The following is a 23,424-nucleotide window of genomic DNA, read 5'->3' as shown; positions in this document are numbered from 1 at the left end:
TGAGATCTGAGGGATGCGTTGAGGAGCCAAATATAAGATTGCAGGGGCAAAAGGCCCAAGACAGGAAAGCCCTGACGGATGCGAATGCAGGAAAGGCCAGCATGACAAGGTGAGACTGGAGAGGAAGCCCGCCTGGATCCTTAGAGCTTACTACAATGGAAAGTTATGGAATGAGTGTCTTGTAATTTGTGTTTTGTTTTGTTTTGTTTTTTTAAAGGCAATTCAGTCTGCTTTGTGGTGAATGAATGAGGTGGCCAGGAGTACAAGGAGAGACAGTATAATAGTAATTCAGGTGAGAAAAGATGGTGGTTTAGATTAAGTGGAAGCAGCTGATAGCTAGAGAAATGGTGGGTTCTATTCTGGAATTAGACTCAAGTTTGGGTGATGGATATGGAGGTTTAGGCCTTTAGGTTGGGGAGGCTTCTGGAATAATCCAGGGTTCAGTGTGTGCAGCTGGATGGGTAATGCCTTTTACAGCGATGAGGAAGACTGAGCGTGGAGAAATTGGCCCACAACTAGAGAAAGAGACCAATTTTGGGCCCATGAAGCTCGAGATACTGAGTAGCCAATGGAAAAGTGTATCTGGAGAAGCTCTCTGCCTCTGAGTTCTGGACTCAGCTCTGGACGTCTCCTTTTGGCCGAACCGGACACATCTGAAATTTCACATTTCTTCTTCCTCAAATTTTTAAGTCCTCCTAGGTTCACCATCTCATGAAAAGACATCACAACTCAATCAGGATCAAAACAGAACTCTGGAAGGCCTCAGTATCAACATCAAACATAAAGAAAGTCAGTCACTTGCCCAGCCAGTCTGTTGTCCCCTCTCCATATTCCCCACCTGGGTACCTCAACTCACCTTTCAAAGTTTGGTCTAAAAATCGCTTGGTCCAACAAACTTTCTTCAAACCCGCAATTCAGATTAAGGTCCCTCTGTAACACAATGTCATCCCATTTCTTACATTGTAATAGATTGCCTCTTTTCTTTTCTCTTTTATCTGTATCCTTCGCAAGACTCCCTGAGGGCAGAGGACGACTCTTCAAAGTCTGGTTTATAGTAGCTGCTTTTAAAGTCTTGCTGAATGAATGAGGATAGCATGTGGGAGGTGAAGTCAGAAGAGCCAATTGCAGCCAGATCACAGAGGCCTGCACGTCCTTCACCAGCTACAAAGCTGGAGACAGTGGATAAAGCATTTGAATTCTCCACTAACAGGTGAATTTTTCAAGTTGCTGTTACCACTTTCAGCCAAGAACCCAACTGCCTGTCCAACCCATCTTCCTAAATAATAAGGTAAGCTCTAAGGAGCAAAGCCTCAGACTGAGCGATTCTTCTCGTATTTTACCTCCTGCTACTGTTTTTCACTGCCACCTTTTTTCCATTGTCTTGACACTTTTTCTACCCTGGATGGAGGAGATCATCGACTGTCTACCCAGCATCCTTTTCCTGCTTGTTCCTTCTTTCCAAAACTAGTTTAGTTCAGGACCTATCTCTCTTCTATCCAGACACATGACCCCATATTTAGCTTAAAATAAGTCTTGGTTGGATTTAAGCCAATCATGGAGTTTCATTCCTTACCCCTTGGCCAAAGTAAGTATGGAAGGATTTACCACTCACTGGCCCCATCTCCAATACTTTGGCCACATGAAGTGAAGAAATGATTCATTGGAAAAGACCCTGAGGCTAGGAAAGATTGAAGGTGGGAGGAGAAGGGGATGACAGAGGATGAGATGGCTGGATGACATCACTGACTGGATGGACATGAGTTTGAGCAAGGTCCAGGAGTTGGTGATGGACAGGGAAGCCTGGCGTGCTGCAGTCCATGAGGTCACAAAGAGTCAGACATGACTGTGTGACTGAACTGAACTGAACTGGCCCCATCTCTGCAGCCCCTGAAGAGTGTTCAGGGACTCTGCCCAATGCTGTGGTCCCTGTATCACAGGGGACCAGTTTTTGCCCAGGGCTAACTATTTCAATGCGGGCATGGATAATTTCAATGCAGGCCTGACACTTCCAGGGGAGCAGCCCTCCTGCCCTTCCAACACCTGAGCTGCAGAGGACCCTTGGACACTGTGGCTGCAGGTCACCTGGGCTTCCCGTGGGCAAGGCTGCCAACACAGAACTAGGAGTTATGGATGGGCCAGATCCAGAGGAAACACCACTTTTCTTGACTGTGGACTAAGACCTACATTCTTTGTCTTTGAGGCTGAGAAAGAGGCTGCTGCTGCTGCTGCTACTAAGTCGCTTCAGTCGTGTCCAGCTCTGTGTGACCCCATAGACGGAAGCCCACCAGGCTCCGCCGTCCCTGGGATTCTCCAGGCAAGAACACTGGAGTGGGTTGCCATTTCCTCCTCCAATGCATGAAAGTGAAAAGTGAAAGTGAAATCACTCAGTCGTGTCCGACTCTTAGCGACCCCACGGACTGCAGCCTACCAGGCTTCTCTGTCCATGGGAATTTCCAGGCAAGAGTACTGGAGTGGGGCGCCATGGCCTTCTCCAGAGAAAGAGGCTGATGATGACTGAAGTCTCTCATTGGCAGACACCTTTACACACAGACTTCTAATACACTAGAGACAAACAGCAAGAGAAGACTCAGGAACTACCCTCTGATTAATCCTGAAACGCTGGTTTTCTCCATGCCCACCGAGGCAGCCACGCTGCACAGAGGAGTTAAATCATAACTAGCAAACATATTTGGAATCTGAACACTTGAACTACACTCCCTGGCCAAACACGCGGTACAGGCCGATGGGGGAAGGAGGATTCTGGGCAGGTAGGCAAAATCAGGATGACCTAATGCCATTCACAAATACTGTCACAAAACAGACCCTTTAGGAAGTACACACAATTTCCATTGGACCTTGCTGGAGGTGGCAGTTGTGCAACACTGTAAATGTACTGAAAAGAAGTGAAGTGAAAGTGTTAGTGATGTCTGACTCTGTGCGACCTCACGGACTGTAGCTGCCAGGCTTCTCTGTCCATGGAATTCCAGAGGCAAGAATACTGGAGTGGATGGCCATTCCCTTCTCCAGAGAATGGCCAACCTAGGGATTGAATGGGAGTCTCCTGCATTGCAGGCAAATTCTTTACCATCTGAGCCACCAGGGAAGCCCATAAATGTACCACGTGCCACTAAATTGTACATTTAAAAATGCTTACTGTTACGTTGTGTGAATTTCACCTTAATTTAAGGGAAATACATGGGTTTACAAGTGTGCAAAGCCAGGTCTTTGTGGGCACCCCCACACATGTGTACACACATACACACACACAGATTTCTATGAAATTCAGAGAGATGCTTGCACATGGCAGAAATACTCTTCTCCTTCAGAGAGTCCCTGGCAGAAACTCCCAAGACATCCACTCCTCAGGAGGTGAGTTCATCCCCATGACACGCTTCCACGTTGTGGAGCACAACTTACCTTCCTTCAGGCATGTCTCACACCCCCTACTCTGCCAGTTCTGCATAACCTGCTTCATCTTCTCCCTCCATTTCTGGTCCCCTTGTTCTGCAGGAGGCTCCCAGCAGAGCTCTTTGCCAGGCTTATTATGGAGTGACTGAAGCGACTTAGCAGCAGCAGCAGCACCACGCTACTTTAGCTCTATTTCACTTCACAGCAGAGAAAGCACAGCAAGCACAGCCTTGCTTCTGCTACCACACTAGTCCGACCAGCCCACCAAACCTTCGGCTCCCAATATACTGATGAGGAAACTGTGGCTCAGAGAAACTCATCACTTGTCCAAAGTCACAGTTGAGTTGGTCAGAAGTGAGGCAGGAAGGCAGTTTCTTCCATCAACTAGTATAGGACCCTCATGGCCTCTTTGTTCTAAGCAAGCAGTAGATTTTAGACACAGACCTTTTAAATCTCTGAATCATAGTCTTACTGGCTATGTGGCCTCAGGCAAGTTACTTACTGTTTCCATTTCCTTCTTCTATAAAATGGACTCAACTGTTGTAAGATTAAACAACAGACATTGAGCCTGTGTGGTGGCTGCAAACTTATCACCCCACCCGATGGCACACATTCTCTGTTCAGTTTCAGGAGATTTGATGCAAAGGAATAAATTGGAGGAAAAGGAGGATTGAGGGGAAAATCGACTTTGTGAAAAACACACGGAGAAATTTGGCTGCTTACTAAGTGCATGTTTACCACGGCAGGCAAGAACTGAAATTCGAGGTTTTACTAAAATAACTGAAGATAGCTAAATCAATAGACCCCAAAAGTATTGTTTTAAAACAATGGTTAACGAGACTTGAGAAGTGAAAAAGAGTCAAGATGCGTGTGGACTTTGATGTGGCCGCCCGGCCCTGCACTCAGCACAGGCAGTTTTCAGCTGCTGCCTGTAAAAGGTTCATTGGACCCACATTTGCACCAGCATCTTTGTGCTCCCAGAAACTCAGCCAATCCAGGAGCTGGATTGCCCACCACAGAGAATCTGGCTAGAAGAAGATGTGACACTGGCCAAACACACCAAGGGCCAGAGCAACAAAATCAAAAAGCAGCAGATGAGGAAACAACAAAGTTTTCAAGAAAAACCTCAGTCATTTCCAGCGGTTTCGAATGTGCATTCTCTTTCCTAGATCCTCTAAAACACTTGAAGGCAGCGCTGGGACAGGAGCTGCCCCCCAACTAGGGCAGAGAGCAGCAGCCAAGCCCAGGGCAGTGGGTGAAGTGCTGGGAGGCCGTGGCTGGAGCAGTTGGGCCAGTTAGCATGGGAGTGGAGGCAGTTTTCAACTGCAGAGGTGTGGACCCTAGAGTCTGGTCAAATTGCCAGGAATCTGTGAGGTTCCAGCTTTCAGCACCGCCCTAAGTCACCCACTAAGCTGAGTCCCATCCAAGCTGACATGTAGCCCTTTTACGGAGTCTGTGTTATGTGCTTCCTGGAAAATCAAACAGTGTACATCTCCTTTCAGAGAGCCACTAGCTCAGTTAAGCAATTTAGTAAGACCCTGGCAGCAGGGAAAGTCACTAATGAGAATAATGACTTACAGATCTGGAGCCTGTGGGCCTGGTCTGAGGCCCAGCATCGCTCTCCTGGGCTGTGTGTGTAACTCATGCAGGTCATTTCAGTGTGTCTGTTTTCTCATCCATTTAAGCAAACGCAGGAGGAGGGGTAGATAGTATCACCTACTTCAGAGGTTGTTGTTATGATCAAATGGGATACACAGGTCCAAAGAAGGCCCGCTGATGTAGGCAGAAAGAGACACATGTGCTAAGTGCCACAGGAATTCATATGCTATGTCTACCGCCTGAGGACTAGAGAAGGCTGCGAGGAATACCTTGTCCTACCCATCTTCCCTCTGAACCTCAAACGCACATGCTCCCATCACCTCCTCACCTAAGAAAACTGTCCTGACCCTCCCTGTCCCCATCCTCAAAGTGGAATTGCTCCTTCCTGCTTCCCAATGTCAGTATCTGGGGATGCAGTTAATAAATATACGGGAACTATAGTAGGACATCCTAATAGTTTGACATAAAGCTACATGTTGAGAACTAAAGTCATAAAAATGAAACCATAATCGTCATTAGTCATCTGCAATATGGGTCATTACTAAGAGATCACATTACTAAGAAATCACTGACATGCTTGAAAACACCCGACTCTAATCAAGGTGAATAAAATGTAAGTAAAGGGAGCTGTAACCTAATCAGTTCAGTTCAGTTCAGTCGCTCAGTCGTGGCCGACTCTTTGCAATCCCATGAATCGCAGCACGCCAGGTCTCCCTGTCCATCACCAACTCCCGGAGTTTACTCAGACTCACGTCCATCAAGTCAGTGATGCCATCCAGCCATCTCATCCTCTGTCTGTTTTAGCCTGTCTGACAAATGTTGACTTAAAAATCATTATCTATAGGGATTCTAAGTAGACTCTTGCTGTTGTTGTTTATTTGCTAAGTCATATCTGCCTCTTTTGCAACCCCATGGACTGTAGCTGGCCAGGCTCCTCTGTCCATGGGATTTCCCAGGCAAGAATACTTAAGTGGGTTGCTGTTTCCTTCTCCAGGGGATCTTCCCAACCCTAAGTAGAGTCTAGCAAAGGGGAAATTGCATAACCAGAAATATTCATGCCCATCCAGCTTTGCCCAACAGTAAGATGCTGGACCTGGTGGACAAAAAGAGCCTGGACACTAGAAAGCCAAGCTCTCACATGGAAGGGACAGTTAACCATACGGTTCCAGGATCCAGATGAAATTCATATAGCCTCTACCACCTTTTGTTCCAAAGCCTGAATCCCAAGAAAGCTTCTAATGAATTAATTTTCCCCGATACCTTAATACTAAAGGAAGGTACACTGGATAACAGGCACTGAACAGGTATTTATCACTATAGCTTTGCTCTTCTTATGTATGTTTTCTGACTATGAAAACAAATTGGAGAAGAATTCAGTTAAATCTTAGGCAACTGAACACATGCATCTATCTTTGATCTTTCCCAAATCCTCTGACATATATAGTAATTAAAAAAAAAAAAGGCATAAAGCCACAGGACAAATTAAACAGCCACATCATTTTAGAAGGTAGAAAGCCAAAGAACAAGTAAGAACTGATATGCAGACCCTGGGAGCCAAATCCTGGATCCTGGGCCAACAACAAGGGGAAGTTATAAAGCACCTTGTTCTGCTCAACAGAACCCTTTAAAGGTGTGGGAGCTCGCACAGTGTGTTCTGAAAGGGGGTTGAAAGCGGCGCCACAAACAAGGGGTGGGTTGATAGTCTGCTTGTAAAGCAGTTACACCCCAGATACCGTTCTCTATCATGATAATGTTCTCCCCAACCCTGACAAAAGGCAGAGAGATTTATTTCCAGGAAAGTGTAGAACAGAGGGTTCCCTGGGTGGGAAGACACAGGGCCCCGTTGAACATACCTAACACACGGGCCAGAACAGTGGAGCCTAGCAGGACCCTCTCAGGCAGCAGAGTAGAAGATTCTTTTCTGGGGAACATGACCAGTGCAAGAGGAAGGACCAGGTTCCCCAGGGAAAAGGCCCAGACAGCTCACCCTACAGCAGTGGTTCTCAAATGGGGAAACAGGAAGTAAGGGGCGATGTTGCCCCAAGGGAACACTTGGCAGTGTCTGGGACATTCTTGATCATCATGACTGGGGTGGGAAAGACAATAGGGATGTGCTCAACATCCTACAGTTCACGGGACAGCACCCACAACAAGCTGTCCAGCTCAAAATACAATGGTGCTAGGCTGAGAAACCCAGACCTTCAGTAAGGACCAGAGTCATCCAGGCCCATGTATACACAGAGCTTTCCACATTCTCCAGTGTCACTCTCATAAATATAATTAGACACTTGAGAAACTGCCACAAAAGGCAGAGACTAAAACAAAAGACTGTGGGAAAACAAAAATTTCAAAAACCTATCATTAATATCCTCAGAGACTTCTGGTGTTTGCTTTATGTAACTTTATCTCTTTGTTGTTAAGGTGTCTAATGGTTTAGGATGTCTATCTTCTTTGTGAATTGTACCTTTTATCATTAAAAATATTCATCTTTATTTAAAATAAATTTTTTCAAAAAGACAAAAAAAAAATACCCTCAGAGAAATTAGAGAAGATACTCAAACCAAAAGAAAGCCAAGCCAAACTTAGAAAATGCTGAAGAAAAAAAGAAAGGCACATCCAAAGAACAGGAAAAGGTTCTGCTAGAATGACATTAAACAAACAAATAATAGTAAGGGTAAACTTGAGGAACTCTCCCAAAATAGAGCAAAAAGACACAGAAAGGGCAAATATAAGACAATTGTGACTCAGCTGGTAAAGAATCCACTTGCAACGCGGGAAACCTGGGTTCGATCCCTGGGTTGGGAAGATCCCCTGGAGAAGGGAAAGGCTACCCACTCCAGTATTTTGGCCTGGAGAATTCCATGGACTGTATAGTCCATGGGGTCACAAAGAGTCAGACACGACTGAGCGACTTTCAGAGAACCACCCCAAAGCTCCAATATCTAAAACCTGGAAGTTCTAGTGTAACAGAAGAGATTAACTGGAAGTGAAGAAATCAAAGAAATAAACCAGGAAAATTTCTCAGAACAGAAGGACACGAATCTCTGGAGTGAAAGGGCTCACAACAGTTGGCTGGACCCTAACCCAAAGACCATGAGTGTGAAACTCCAGAGAGGAAAACCAGGTTCTTGACAATGAATCCAGATCCAGATTGGGATCAGACTTTCTGACAGCAGAAACTGAAAGTGGAAGACAATGGAGTAATGCCTTTAAAGTTCTGAAGAAAAAAATGATTTCTAATCTATTTTCAAAATGTCAATCAAGTATGATGGAAATAAAAACACATTCAAACACACAGGCAACAAAAAATTTGCCTACAACGCACCTTTTCTCAGGAAACTAATAAAATAGATGCTCTACCAAAATGAGGAACTAGACTATGCAGATAAGAAAAGTAAAAATAAGAATGTAATACATAAGATAGAGCCAAAGGGAATCCCAATAATGACGTAGGAAAATCCCAGGATGACAGCTGTGCAGCAGCTGGAGGCAACTAGCCCAGTCTGAAGCAGAACAGCAGGCTCATGGCAAAAGTCTCCCAGAAGAGACGGACAGAAGACTTGATACACTGGAATGCCTGGAAAGGCAAGTTCAGGATGAGACAGACATACAATGAAAACTTAGCAAGGGAAGAAGCAAAATAATTAGTAATTCCAGGGAAACAAAAAGTAGCACAAAGAAGGAAAAGTAATTATAGTACATTACATGGCTCAGCTGTGCTAACACAGCAGTAAGGATATAACGATGGGTCAATAATCAAACGAAAATGACCGTGTTGCTCCTGGGGATGGGTGGATGGGACGTGGAAGATACTCTGAAAGAGAGCTAAAGCCTCATCATTCACAGTGTGAAGGCAACAGAGGATTTCTTTTACCAAAATAAACTGCTAAGAATTGAAAGTGCTTGCCTTGGGGGAGTGGAAGGACTTTTCTACAGAGAAGTGGAGAGGAATCTTTTGTTTTTCCATAACAGGATCTTATAGAACTGTTGACTCTTTAAAACTTAAGCCATTTGTATATATAACTTCAATAAAACAAAGCAACCTTTTTTTATAAATTGAAGGAAAACAGAATAAAGTATAAAGAAGTAAATTTCTAAAAATATTCACCATCACTACCTAGAGCCAACAGATTAACATTTTGACAATTTTGTACCAATTTTTTTCTTACACATTATACATATGTATGTTTTTCAAAGTTGTAATCATGCTACAGTTTTGATTCCTGCTTTTTCACACTTAAAATACCACCAGCCTTTTCATATATCTTTAAATATCTGCTCAAAGCAGTTTTTAATGGCTGTGATTACTCTAATACACACTATGCTATCATTTAACAAATCCCTTTTTACTATGCATTAATGTGTTTATATTTATCACTGTTATAAGTATCACTATGAATAACATCATTTTACGTAAATCTTTGTGTACACTGAATGTTTCCCTGGCATAAATTCATAGAAATGGATCATTGAAAATGTAACTATCTTTGCCAAATTAACTTCCAAATGGACTGTATCAGTTTTTACTGAACTGATACAGTTCAGTACATAAAGCATCCTCTTCCCTGACTTCTGAATATCAATTTTTCTCATGTTCAATTTGATAAGTGAAAAAAGTTTTTATTTTCATATCTCTGCATATTGTGTGTCCATTGGCTATTGGCTTTTCTTCCTTATGAGCTACTGGTTTATGGCTTGTGTCCATTTTTCCAATGAGACCACATGGTAAGTTAATCCCTCCACAGCCTTGTTTGTATCTGGATCTGTATGAATTAACACAAATCAGACCCATGGACCTGATGATGTGTGAATGCCTCAGTGAAATCAGGTTTCTATAAGTCTCAATGGCCCCACTGAGGGCTGAGCTCTCTGGGAGGCTCCAGGCAAGCAGCATGGCAGCCAGGCACCTCTATGACACTCCTCACACTCCTACCTTTTCTTGGCACATCCCATTTTCTGCTTTCATTTTGTCATATGGACTTCCCTGGTGGCTCAGGTGGTAAAGAATCCACCTGCAATGCGCGAGACCTGGGTTCCATCCTTTGGTTGGGAAGATCCCCTGGAGAAGGGAAAGGCTACCCACTCCAGTATTCTGGCCTGGAGAATTCCATGGACTGCATAGTGGGACACGACTGAGCGACTTTCACTTTCACTTTCATAGTATACATCTTCTCTTCGCAATAGATTCTAAGCTCCTACAGAGGATGGATCTTTGTGTTCCTCATGTCACCTATATTTAACAGATACTCATGTACCTAAGGGTGTGGATGGTGGGAGGTGGGGGAGGATTATGAACACAGGCAGCAGGAGAACTGGAACACTGAGAGTAGAGGGCGACCAGCCCCGACCCCTTCTGCAGGCTGGGGTGAAGACTGCACCAGAAGTACGTGACCAGCAGGACTTCAGAAAGCGGTTTCTGGGGTTCAGGCAGAATGTTCATGTAATGAAGACTGACATAAACGAATAAAAAGGACAGGCAAAGGTTATTCAGCCACAAAAAGAAATGACGTACGGGTATACTCCACAACATGAGTGAACTTTAAGAACATGATGCTAAGGGAAAGAAACCAGACACAGGGTTACATATTGTATGATTCCACTTGTATGAAATGGCCAGTACAGGCAAATCCGCAGGGACAAAAAGCAGATTAGTGGTTGCTAAAAGCTAGGGGGAGAGGAGAATGGAGAGTATTAGTAGGTACAGGGTTTCTTTGGGGAATGATGAGAATGTGTTCTGGAATTAAATAGTGGTGATTCAACTTTGTGAATATATAGAACCTGCTGAATATGAATAATACCTCAACTTTTAAAAAGGAAAGAGGAGTAAACTTATACATCAAGCAGTCTGGCCCACGGGAAACTTCTGAGGAATCGCTTTGTTCATAATACCAGCTTCCCTAGACTGATGCTTCCACAATGCCTGACCCAGCAGCAGGATGTCTGGGCTCCCCACCAACCCCCTGCTTTTAACAGAGGAACACCTAACATAAAACACACTTAAGGGATCCTAGAGATCCAGACTTGCTGGAGGACAGCATACATCGTGTCTTGTATTTTATCCAAATAGGCCTGGAAGCCTTTCTGCTAATGGCATCCATGAGTTAAGAAATGAGTTTTACTGTGCTTCAGTGGACACCTTACAATGACCTCCTATAACCTGATTTTAAAGAACTTCAATAACATCCAGACAGATCAGAATCCCCTTTAAAATGAGCTGATGGAGGAGGTGTAAAGTCATGGGAAAAGTACTCTCCATGATTATCTTTCTGGTAATCCCCTAAATCCAACACACACCTGGTTGTGAGCTGTGCTGAGTGTACCTGCCACTTGCAGCCTGCTCCTCCCTATTCCCAGGGCTTACAATCTGGGGGCTGAGTAAAGATTTACACAAGAATAAAATGAAATGCTAGACTAGAGCCTATAGATGATTTTCTCAGCTGAAATGCAAAGAAGGAGTTCAATCCTTAAGAGGGCTGGAGCCTCAGAGGAGGAGCTCATGGGATGCCTGGGACTCAGAGGACCTTCTCACTTTCTGCAGACTGGATAAAGCCCAGAAATTCCCTCCTGCTGGACAAGGCCCCTGTCTAGAGACCGCAAGAAACCCTCTCACCTCCAGCCCTTCCCCATTCCTCCAGGGCCAGGGAGGCCACGAGAAACACCTTAATTAGGAACCCTTCATCAGCTAACTGGGAAGGACAGCTCTTTGAAAATTAGGCTGGGGTAAATGGAATTTTAATCAAGCTGGACAATAAGAATTAAATGCTTTCCCTCAGTGGCAGCTCTTACACGGGGCACACTTGAGCCAACTCATTTATAATCCCAACCATTAGCTCATTTGAAAGAGGATGGTCTTTCTACACTGGAACAAGTTCTGAAAAAAAGAAAGAGCAAGAGAGAAAAAAAGAAGGAAGAAAGAAAGGAATGAAGGAGGAATTCAAAAGTGGGGGAAGGGAAGGGGAATGGAAGAGGAGGACACTTACACAGACAGCCATGGTCAGCCCGAAAAGTAATTACAGCTGAGAAGAGTGTCTGAGTAATGGCCTGTCCCAGTGACCTGCCTGGGGAGTTTCAACACAAAAGGATGTCATGCTACCTGTTGCTTTGTAACTGATTTAGCACAAACTGAACCAGCATTGTCCTCAGGGGGCGGGCCTGTCACCTCCCAGAGTGCTAACCTCAGCTACAGTGAACACAGCAGGGCCTGAGCCTCAAATCTGTCTGGCTGCTTACAGTACAGGGGAGAACATGGCTTGACACTTGGGTTTCATCAAAGTATACTCATGGAACCTACTGTGTCCACACCCTGGGCCAGACAGCAGACCACTGGAGCCAAGGGCAGCTTAAGAAGTTCTGCTTCCGTTTTCTGCTGCTGATATTGCCTCGGCCCCATCTCCACCAGACAAGTGAGGAAGGCGGCACCACTGCCTGAATGATTCAATTCATTCCAACATATACAGAGCGTCCCAACTGCATGTAAAGAACTAGAGATGAGGGTGTATGTAGGCGTGTTTGGATGGATAGGGGTTAAAAGATGAGTAAGCTATGTACTGCACTCTGGAGACAATGTGTAAGTAGAGCAGGTATACAGCACGTGTGTGTGTGTGTGTGTGTGTATACACAAGTGTTGGGGGAGAGGAGGTGGCTTGCTATGAGGAGATACATGACGTTCACAGTTATTCATTAATGGTGGCTCTGATACTTCAGTTGTATCCGAATGACCTGGAGGGCCTGTTATACCAGAGTTGTCCCGGATTTTCTGATTCAGGAGGTCTGGGTTGAAGCCTGAGTCTGGATGCCTAAACAAATTCTCAGGAGACACATGTTGGCTCGAGGACCACATTTGAGAATCAGTGTAGTTTAATTCAAGGCGTTCCCAAGTGGCGCTAGTGATAAAGAACCCACCTGCCAACGCAGGAGACGTAAGAGATTTGGGTTTGATCCCTGGGTCAGAAAGATCCCCTGGAGGAGGGTGTGGCAACCCACTCCAGTATTCTTGCCTGGAGAATCCCATGGACAGAGGAGCCTGGCGGCTATAGTCCCTAGGGTTGCAAAGAGTCGGACACGACTGAAGCAACTTGGCATGCACGCACATAGTAATTCAAACCCTTGCTGAGCATTGAGTACATGTAAGAATCCAACCTGGCACTTTCTTCACCTAAAATCGACCTGGAGAATCCTAGGCAGCTTAGCTCTTAGGAGCAGTTCATTGCTTGGGAAGGACAGAACCCAGCCCCCTCTGCGCCCCCTGATGAACAGGCACCTACTCCCTTGCCCCTTGTGCTGAACTGTGAGCTTCTAGCGGCAGGGCCTGACATGTCTTGTAAGCCCCGCCCCTGGCACAGGTACCGGTGGCCCAGACTGGTGCTCAAGGAATGTTTGCTGACTGAGTGAATGAATGTTTTCATCCAGTCCTGGCAGCCTCAGTGGCGGGATGCAGCCCAGGTTGTGGGATGTGGGAGCTGAGGTGGTGCCAACGGGATACTCAGGAAGGCAGGCAAAATGAGGCGCGGGTGGCAGAGGGAGCACATCCAGGGCATACCCAATGGAAGAGGGACAAACAGGTTGAAAACAGCAATTTTTACCTAAATAAGAAAACCCCTAAAGGGAGAAGAGAAAAGCCTGGGGCAGCCCCTATGGGATGGAAAAGACACCTGCCATTTGCTGGCTGTCACGGCCCTGCCCAGTTGCCGCTGCACACGTACTCCAGTCAAGTCAGGGCTGGCAGGCAAGCGGGGGTGGCAACACAAAGGGGGCCCAAGCACAGCCCGGTCCTCCTTCCCGGGAAGAAGCGACACAGGCACCGGCACGAAGCTTCTTCCACAGCCTCACTGGCAGTGCAGCCTCCGCTACCACACAAGGGACGGCCTCTTTCAGCAAGAATGGAAGTTAATGAACACATGAAGAAAACGCCCTTAATCTCCCAGGTGGGGGTGTGGCGGGGGTCTCCTTAAGGGCCATTTCAGCAGCAGCCCCTGGTGTCCCAACTATAGATACCATCCCACCCACTCTTTCAACCAGAAAAGCAACAGGCCTGGAATACACTGTTAAATGAAATCGCAACGGAGTGTACATGATGTAGAGGAGACATATAACACCGTCGAGCTGATTCACGTGAGCGATTTAACATGAAGAACCCAGGCCTTGGAGTTGGGCGGTCTGGCCCGCAACTTTCGTTTTGCCTTTTATCAGCTGTTATGGTATGAACAAGTTACTTAACTTCCCTGACCCTGCACAGGAGACAGTGGCAACCGGCTTTCTTCACTCACAGAGCAGGTGAGAGGCCTCATGGAGGCATGACATGAAGCATGCTTTGTACCCTGTAAGAATACCATTCAATGACAAGGGTGTCATTATTGAAGCCCAGAGTCCACCCTCAGTCTGGAAAGGGCTGGCTTGTGTGGGGATGGGGACAAGAGGTGGCTAGGCCTCTACTTAGTCACTTGAAATGAAAGAGCAGGCCCTTCCCCCATGTTCTGCTCTTTCTATTAAAATCAACAAGCAACGCAGCACCAGATTAATATCTCTCTAATTACTAAGCTGTCGCTTACCAGGTGAAAAACTCCATAATTTAGTACTCATCCCTACTCCACATGTTGACACTGAGAGCAGGGATCTGGGGTACCATAAAAAGACACATTTGGGACACCCCATGCCTGCACTCCATGCTCTTCCTCTCTATCCAGAATATCAGTTCTTCGTGCACCTCTGCCTGTGTCACCTCATTTAGTCCATTGCTTCTCAAGCTTTCACTCCACAGGACAGAAAAGAGATATATGTTCAGCACACAGTGGGTGGGGTAGAGGGGCCCTGGGGTAAGTGACTGAGGTCAGGCTGATTGAGCTGGAAGGGACAACTTGTGCCCAGGGCTGTCCATCCTAGGCCCCACCCAGCTGCCTTGAGGCTGAGAAAAATCCCTTACTTGGCAGCTGGAAAGCTCTGATTTAATAATCCCCATTTTACAGATAAGGAAACTGAGGTTTTGAGAGGTCAAGACCCTTGTTGAGAAGTGGATCCTGGCAGTCCAATGTGGGGGCCCACCATTGTAACCAGCCTATTGTGCCGCCTTCTATCTCTTCCTGCAAGCCAACAACTTCCAAACGCTTGTCTGGACCACCTCCTCTCAGCTGGGACCATGTGGCACTTGGTTTCACACGTGGAGTGTTCCCTATTGCATAGGTGGACCTTTATGCCATCTGATCCCCCTTTTCTCCTCCCCCAGACGACTGACACACAGAGCCAGCCCTGAATCAACATCAGCTGAACTGAACTGGGGTGAAACCCCCAAAGCTGGCCTGGACCATCGTCACAGACTGAGTGCCAGGCCATTTGGGACCATCTCTAATCCTGATGGAACCCTGCAAGGTGGCCATTATCTCCCCACTTTATAGGGAGGGAAGAAGCTGGGCTGCCTGACGCTCTCACAGAGAGAGGAGGAGCAGGATTCAAAGATGTTCCAGACAATTCAATACCCATACATTTACTGCCAAGCCGCCTCCTCCCCAGGGGATTTGAGACTGCGAAGCCTCAGGAAAGATGCTTGAGACGGCATTGGGGGACAGACCCACAGGTGATACTAAAGGCCCCCAGGGTCCGAAAGAGGGGATAACACTGTTGGCCTGCTGCTTACCTACATGCCTGTCACTCCTTTGAAACTTGAGAGACTCCTACTAAATTTAAAAAGCTTTTTTTCCCAAGAAAGGGGGTATGCCAGAAGCTCTTATTTAAGAGCAATAACCCTAGTCTTTGGTTAAGCTTTTAGCAGAAATGGGTTGACAGCCAAATGGGAATCAACTCAATTTAAGAAATATTCATTGGAGGCTTACCACGCACCAGACACGGGGCTACGAGCTGGAAACGTGGTGGAGAAAAAGAAATACAGTTGCCTGTCCTCACAGAGCTTAGAGGGAATGGAGCCAGACCTACAGGCAGCAGATCTGGAAGGACTGAACTCAGGAGGGCTGGGAGACCCGGGGAAGGGCTCTGACGGCTCGCCACGGCCAGCCTGCCATGGCCAGCCTGCCACCGTGCGCAGCCTCCCTGGCTGGGTCTCCCCTCGCTTCCTCGTGCAAAGCAGCTGTCTGCCAGAAACTAAAAGAGGAACAGCAAACTGCTGAGGGCAAGGAAAGCTGCTCCTTGACCCAAGCATGCCAAATTAGGGCAAAACCAAGCCCTCTGACTGAAAAGAAATTCAGCTGAGGCGCACAAATTTTAAAGACATGTGTGGTCTTGGGCTTAGCTTCTTTGTAACAGCCTCTCTTTCCTCCTCCTTGTATATTGCTATTCTGTATCTGAGGCCTCTCAGTAGTACCAGCTGCTGCCAACACATGTGTCATTGCTAGAAACTGATAGCCCCATGGAGAGTGGCTCTGTTTTGTGTTGTTTTAATACCATTAGGGCTCATCTCTTGAAACCCCAAATTCCACAACAAAACCACAAACACCCAGCTCCCCATAAGGCCTCCGACCCCTGAGCTTTAAAGCAGTGCTTCCCACCTTTTTCACATCCTGGCACACAGAGAAAGGACCGCATCTGCTCAGCTCCCTGGAGGCTGCACACTGCCCCGCCCCCCCAGAGCCGAGCGGATGCTATTTGGGCACACCTGTAACACCATTCCTGATACACCTGCTGCGGAGCTTTGGTTCCCAGAGCGTAAATGTCACCAAACTTCAAGAGAATCATGACAGAAGTGAAGCCAGATGGATCAGAGGACCACATCCCAAACCCGTATCAGAGTCCCAAGCCAGGGGACACAGGACCTTTGGCCACCGCAAAGGCTTTGGAGCCAAAAAAGGCCATCCACCTTCCCCAGACGGAGGTGGAAACCAGCATCCCCTATGATGCAGTGCAGGCTAGAGATATAAATAGCTTCTAAAAAGGTTAGCAAAATGCAGAGATGACAAATCTACAGTAGGTTACTAAGGGAAACCAGGGTGCTCAGTGCCAGCATCTCACCTGTTGCGGCTGATGTCTGAAAGGGACACTGCCGCTCCTCTCAAACTCTGCTCCCTGGCCCCTCAGGACGAGTGAGGGGGTACAGGGACCTGGAGGCCTGGTGACGAGAGTAGGCACTTCCTGAGTCCCACTGATCTTCCCCACAGACCCCTCCAAACTAAGGAAAACCTTTCTCTGGGTCTGGTTTTCACAAGCACACTCCCTCAACTCCCTCAGCAGGGAAGAGTCCACCTCAGAAGGTTTCTTGAGGATGCTGGCCTGAAGGCAGGAGCTGTTCCATGAGAGGCGATTCCCTGGGCTTTCCCCTCCCTCTTCCCGTGACCCTGGGCCCTTGGGTGCTGCCCAAGGAAACACTGAAGGCGGGGCATTTCAGAAGGCGGGGCATTCCCAGGCTGCCGGCCCTGGAGATTCCCTTCTGGAAGGGAAGTGCTTTCCTGGGCACCCAGAGGGCTTGCAAGGGAGCCACAGCTTCTGGGTTACGACAAGAAAGAAACAGACCTTGCCTGTCCCTGATCCAACCCCCGGGGACACCTGAGCTAAGGTATTTATAGCTCTCCTGTATGCATCCTTGAACTTGTGTGTGTTCAAGTTAACACATATAGCAACAGTACACCCCAAAGCACACATATGGATGTGTACGCACTGAGGCAGTGACTAAATCTGGAACTCTCGGGAACCCAAACTCAGCCCCAACACACACCCTCTTGAGTGTGGGTATTCCGGGACCTGGGATAAACTGGGCGTCTGTCCTTCCCTCTTCAAGGTATCAAGTTCTGCCTTCCTGCCAAGGATTAAGAGATCAGCCGGGTGCTGGAGAGCAGCTTGCCAGGCAGCTCCCACCAGCTCATCTGCCAGAGCCCTTTCCACTTCCCCCAAGCTCCCTGTACAGAGGCAGGAGGGAAAAATCTCACCCTCTAGCCCCTCTGTGAGCAGACAGAGGGGCTGCAGAGCCGACCTCAGAGCCCTGAAAGCTGGGCAAGAAAGGAGAAGCACTGCAGAGGCCCAGGCCAGAAGCCAGACCCTCCAGCAGGCCCCAGGGAGGAGGAGGGAGTGTCCTCAACTTCCACTCTGAAAAGCTTGGCAGTAAAATATTGGGCCTGCTCCTGGGCCACCCAGGGTCTTGGCCCAGAGAGGGGGGCTTCCCTTTGGCCTAACACTGGTGGTATTGAGGGATGTGCCCAGGCAGAGCGTGTGACCAGACTAACACTGCCCATCACACTCACGTTCTCTCTCTCCCTGCCAGCAGCAGAGGTGAAGGGGGAAACTGCCAGCTCTGGAAGGCAAGAGGTCATCTGCTACAGCCACCTCTTGAATTGTTCTAATATGTTCTTTAATATATAAATTGGGCAATTGTTACATGGCTTTGAACTCGACTGGGGTCAAAGAGGGGACCCAATGGGACTTCCCTGGTGTTCCAGTGGTTAGGACTCCATGCTGCCAATGCAGAGGGCTTAGGTTCGATCCCTGGTTGGAGAACCAAGATCCCACATGCCAAACAGGGCAGCTAAAAAATAAAAATTAATAATTTTTTTTAAGAGGGAACCCAAGAGTAGGTGCCCAGACTAGGAGTCCCAACCAACCCGGGGAAGGTGCTGTTGCTATGACTCAAATACAGAGAGCACCCAAGTATACAAGTGAACAGCATACTTTATTTTTCAAAACTTTTTATATTTTTTTCTGGCCTCAGGTAGGATCTTAGTTCCTCAACCAGGGATCAAACCTGGGCCCCCTGCATTGGAAGTGCAGAATCCAAACCACTGAACCACCAGGGAAGTACCCCAAGTGAACATCTGAAAGTGCTGAGTTCCTTCCCCATCCCAACCTACCTCCTAAAGTAGCATCAACTGAAACCTACATATCCCACTTGGTTCTCAAATTCTACACTGAACTCTTCATTTTGCTAAGAGTTCTATCATTGGGGATGTAGGTTCTGATCGAGAAAGGAAAACCATCTGACACAACAGGGCATTTAGAGAAGGGAGCATTCAACTGTGTCCATGTACCCATGGGGTACATGTGATGGGGACTGTGGGAATTCTGAAGGACAAAGTTGGCACCATGGCTCCACTCAAAAGGCTCTAGGATCTGGCATCCTAGTGGAATTTCTATCAACTCCAAGTATAACATGCTGCCCTCTTCCACCTGCGACCCCTTCACCCCACAAAACTGCCCACAGTGGAGCACAGTAATTTCTCCAAATATTTATTACACATCTACTATTATGAATGAAGGACAGTGTCAGCTGCTTTTCTACACATTAAACAATTTAAGTTGGCCTACAACACTGCAGTGCAGATTTTAATTATCTACATTCTTACTAGATCACAAAGAAGGTTAATAATGTGGTAAGAATCACAAGAACAGTTCAGCCAAGTAGAGATCTGGGCCCACGCTAATTTGGTTCCAAAGCCCATGGGCTTTTTTCTGGTGCCCATTAGACTTTAAAATTTCTCTATATATGTATATGTGTTTCTTGATCACTATTATTACTGTAAGATTAACCTGATATCAATTCATAAAGGCATGAGGCCTTAATGTCCAAGTATAATACAAGTACCTCCTATATAACACACATGGCATCTAATTCAAACACTTTCACTTATGCTGTCATTGGCCATGGCAGATCCCTCTCTTAAATTTATTCTTTGTAGCCCCCAGGTGCTTATTGCAGGGCTAGGTATCATAGAGTTGCAAAGAGTGGGATATGACTGAAGAGCCTGAGCACAGACACACACAGGTACAAAGTGGGCACTCATTTAATCTCATTGAGGATTATGTCGCTAAGACTGCTTATTAGTAATAAATGCTTGGATGCTGAAAGATGAACTATTGCCAAGAAAAGTCTTAGACACTGGGAGAAACACCAAGGGGACCTAGTCCACCTCTTGGTCAACAGAATAGGTGATCCACCGATGGGTAAAAACAGTAAACTTTAATCACTAATAGGTTGATCCCACTAGGTATACAGCTTACAATCTCCACTGGACAGAGCAGTTGACTCTTTGGACCTGGGTTCTTTCCTCTACAGGACTGGCATATAACCCCCAAACAGAGAATAGCTGTGAAGATTCCAGGGACCATGTCTAGAGACATACAAGCAACCCAATCAACCCAGGTGGTATCTCAGCACCTCCCATGGCTTCCTGTGTATATAACCACCTCTAACTAGGGCAGATTCAGACCCATGTCCTAACCCCAGCAACACCCTTCAGCAGTTGTGTGACCTTAGATCAGCGACCTAGCTTCTTTAGGCCCCTTTCCTCATCTGCAAAGATAGTGGATTACCTATCTCATGGGGTTGTTTAGTGGAGAAGATATAATATTTGCATGTGGATGACCCTGGCCTGATATGTACGATAGAAGAAAGTCAGCAAATATTAGTCACATTTGAATGTGCACAGAACAGCTCTGACAGATACACGTCCTGTTGAACAGGGCTTGTGGTCAAAAAACAGTCATGGTGACAAGTAACAAAGAAAAGGGAAGAGGCACTAGTAGAGAAGTTAAAATTAGAGACAATCCTTAAAAACCTCTCTCCTTTCAACCAATAATTTCAACCTGTTGTTTACCAGCTGTACTTCTTAAATATTGGTCTTATTTGATTGAATGGGTTCTGCCTCTTGCCGTCCATGACAGAAGGAGTAGCTACAAGGCAGGTAATGAAAAGCGGCCCTGGAAAACTAAGAACTGGTTATACTGGGACTTCCCCAGTGGTCCAGAGGTTAAGACTTTGCCATCCAATGCAGGGAGTGCAGGTTCTATCTCTGATCAGGAGCTAAGACCCCATATGCCTCCAGGCAAAAAAACAAAATATAAAACAGAGCAATACTGTAACAAATTCAATAGAGACTTTAAAAGTCGTCCACATCAAAAAAAAAAAAAAAAAATCTAAAAAGAACCGGTTATACTGACCTGGGTCAGTTTGGTGAGAGGGGGTGGCCTTAGGCACCTCTCTCTGCCAACAGTCTCTCTTTTGAGACTACTCTATAGAGTCTATTCTAACAGTCTCTCTCAGAGGCTCCATTAACTTCACAGTACAGAAACCAGAGGTCACATTGAGGTGCCCCCCAAGAAGACCTTTTCCAGAATCTAACCTGATACTACAATTCTGAAACCCAGATCTAGATGAGTTACAAAGAAAACCTCCTCTTTATTGACCAAGTATGTGCCAGACTCAACGTTAAGCATCTAGCATACAATATACGCCCAGGGGAACGGTCTGAATTTTTTACGCCCCATCTTACGCATAAGGAAGCTGCGCTGTTGGGTATTCCCTACAGACTCTCTCTAAGGCCCTCAACCGCCCACTCGTCCTGAAGAACTCAAGTCAGGATGACACATAGAAACTTCCATCTGAATTTTCAGGTCTAATCACAGGGCTGGATTTTGCAAAACTTCATCACACATCTTAGGCCCACAGCAAAAGTGGGTTTGGGAAAAGGGTGGAGCTGGGACAGAGTCAGAAAGGAGACTTCAATCCTTCAGAAGCCACCTCTACTTTGCCAATAATGGTTAGAGACTGACAGGAGGAGGGTGCATTTCCTTTCTGCACAGTGATCTCTAGCAAAGAAAACCCAGACAAAGTCACCTGGCCTTCCTAGGGAACAACAACAAAAGCTCTTCCTCCCAGGTTCAGGCTGAACTCCTAACCCTTCCTTCCTCTCCCTGACCCAGGGAGTGGCTGGATGGTTGTTGTTTCTTTTCTTTTTTTCCCTGTGGTCCTCAGTAACACCACAAATTACGTTTCCAGGGACTTGAGTCCCAGAGTGCAATGATGTTGTAATAAACATAACCAGGACCAAATGCCTTCCCATCATATTAGATGATGCCATTTCCCACCAATCAGGCTCCTCGGGCAGGCAGACCACTCACCAATGAGGGACCAGACAAAGGCTGTGAGGGGAGACCTGGTCATCTGCAACTAAAAATAAGGGCGCTTCAGGATTGGCTGCTGCCACTTTGCAACAGGAGTTGGGACCCACACACCAGGCACCACACAGGAGGCACACACAGGCAAAAACTTTCAGCCCAGGGGTTCACATGGGGTGGGCTGGTCTGCCTTTGTTGCTGAGGTTTTATCTTTTTCCCAATGTGCTGACTCAAAGAAATACTCGATCCAGAGGGACCCTCGCAGACACACCCTCGCTCCTAGACACCTCAGTTTCTAAAGGCTCTTCGCGATCATCCTAAATTGGGGAAAGGAAGGGGGGTGTTGGCCAGGGCCAAGACACTCACCTGTCCCGCTGTGTCATAGAGTCCCAGGAGGTACTGCTTGCCCCCCACGGTGACGCTGACTGCAAGGGCAGAAGTGGGGGCGGGGAGAGAAGCTCAATTACCTAGACTCGGGCAATTCTGTTCCCCACCAGGACCCTCCCCTCCCAAACCAGCGCTCGCAGGCGGGAGCTCCCAGGGAGATGCCACTCCTTTTCCCAGGCTCACAGTGAAGTGGGGGTGAGGCTGGGATGAAGTGGCCCCCAGCTGCCCACTCCCTTCTCCCGAGTCCCGTAGCCACGTTTCCCCCTCGGGGTTTGACTGTTGGGAAGGCGACTGTAGGAAGGTCAAGGAGGTCGGCCCGGAGCACCGAGGGGGTTGGGAAGTGCCGGGAGCCCCGACGCGGGACGCGGGACTGGGCTCCAGGATTGGGGGGGCGGGGTGGGAAGAGGAGTAGGTCCAGCTGGCAAGGGGGCTGCCCGAGGGATAGCCTGGGGGTGGGGCCGGGCGCCCAGTGGAGGGCGCGGCGGGGGAGGGGCGGGGAGCGCGCGCAGGGGAGGCGGCGAGGGGGCTCATCCAAAGTTGCTCCAAAGTTCCCGGCCTGGGGAGCTGCCCCTTAGTCAGCACTTCCGAAGCTTACCTGCGTAGTGGTCGAAGACGGTGGGCACGTACTCCTCCGGGAAGGCGTCGTTGGCATAGCTCATGAGTAGGCACGTCTTGCCCACCGCCCCGTCACCGACCACCACGCACTTGAGCATCAGCGCGCCGGGCCCGTGAGCCATGCTGCGGCCGGCCGGCCTCCGGGCATGGTCCCCCCGGAGCCCCCGCCCCGGCCCCGGGCTTAGCCCCAGCCCGCCTGGGGGGTCCGCCGCCGCCGCCGCTCAGCGCAGCAGGGCCGACCCCCCGGCCCCATGCAGCGGCTCCCCCGGCCCAAGGGGAGGGGGCGACGGGCCCGGGGCGCTGCCGCCGCCTCGGTCGCTGCCCGGATCCCCGCCCGGGCCCCGGTCTCCGCGCCCGCCCGCTGCCCCCGCCGTTCGGCGCCCGCGCCCTCTCCCCGGCCCAGCCTCCCCAGGAGGATCCACTGGATCATAAGACTGGCCGGCCCCGGGGGAGACGGCAACTTTGGGGAGGGCAGCGGAGGGGAGGGGCCAGGCGGCTCACCCCGCCCCGCGCCGGGCAGGGGCCCCCTCCCCGCTGGGCCCCAGAGGAGGGCGGGCCCAGGCGCCTCCCCCGATTGCGGGCAGCCAGCCTCGC

The 23,424-nt window shown here is 48.1% G+C and overlaps 1 protein-coding gene across 1 annotated transcript in view; it reads right to left on the bottom strand.

The window, feature by feature from the left end:
• Nucleotides 1-23,228, bottom strand: part of RHOQ (ras homolog family member Q) — a 40,253-nt gene extending 17,025 nt beyond the window's left edge. Inside the window, exons 1-2 of the mRNA XM_027555181.1 lie at nt 22,811-23,228; nt 22,195-22,253 (exon numbers count right to left, since the gene is read on the bottom strand). Coding sequence (XP_027410982.1) covers nt 22,195-22,253; nt 22,811-22,952 — 201 coding nt within the window. The 5' untranslated portion in view covers nt 22,953-23,228. The remainder of the gene's footprint in view (nt 1-22,194; nt 22,254-22,810) is intronic.
• Between the last annotated feature and the right edge of the window lie 196 nt (nt 23,229-23,424).

The sequence above is a fragment of the Bos indicus x Bos taurus genome, chromosome 11 (assembly GCF_003369695.1).
Source record: "Bos indicus x Bos taurus breed Angus x Brahman F1 hybrid chromosome 11, Bos_hybrid_MaternalHap_v2.0, whole genome shotgun sequence".
NCBI classification, from domain to species: domain Eukaryota; kingdom Metazoa; phylum Chordata; class Mammalia; order Artiodactyla; family Bovidae; genus Bos; species Bos indicus x Bos taurus.
Note: the sequence above shows the minus strand (reverse complement) of the source record. Positions and strands in the feature narration are given on the sequence as shown.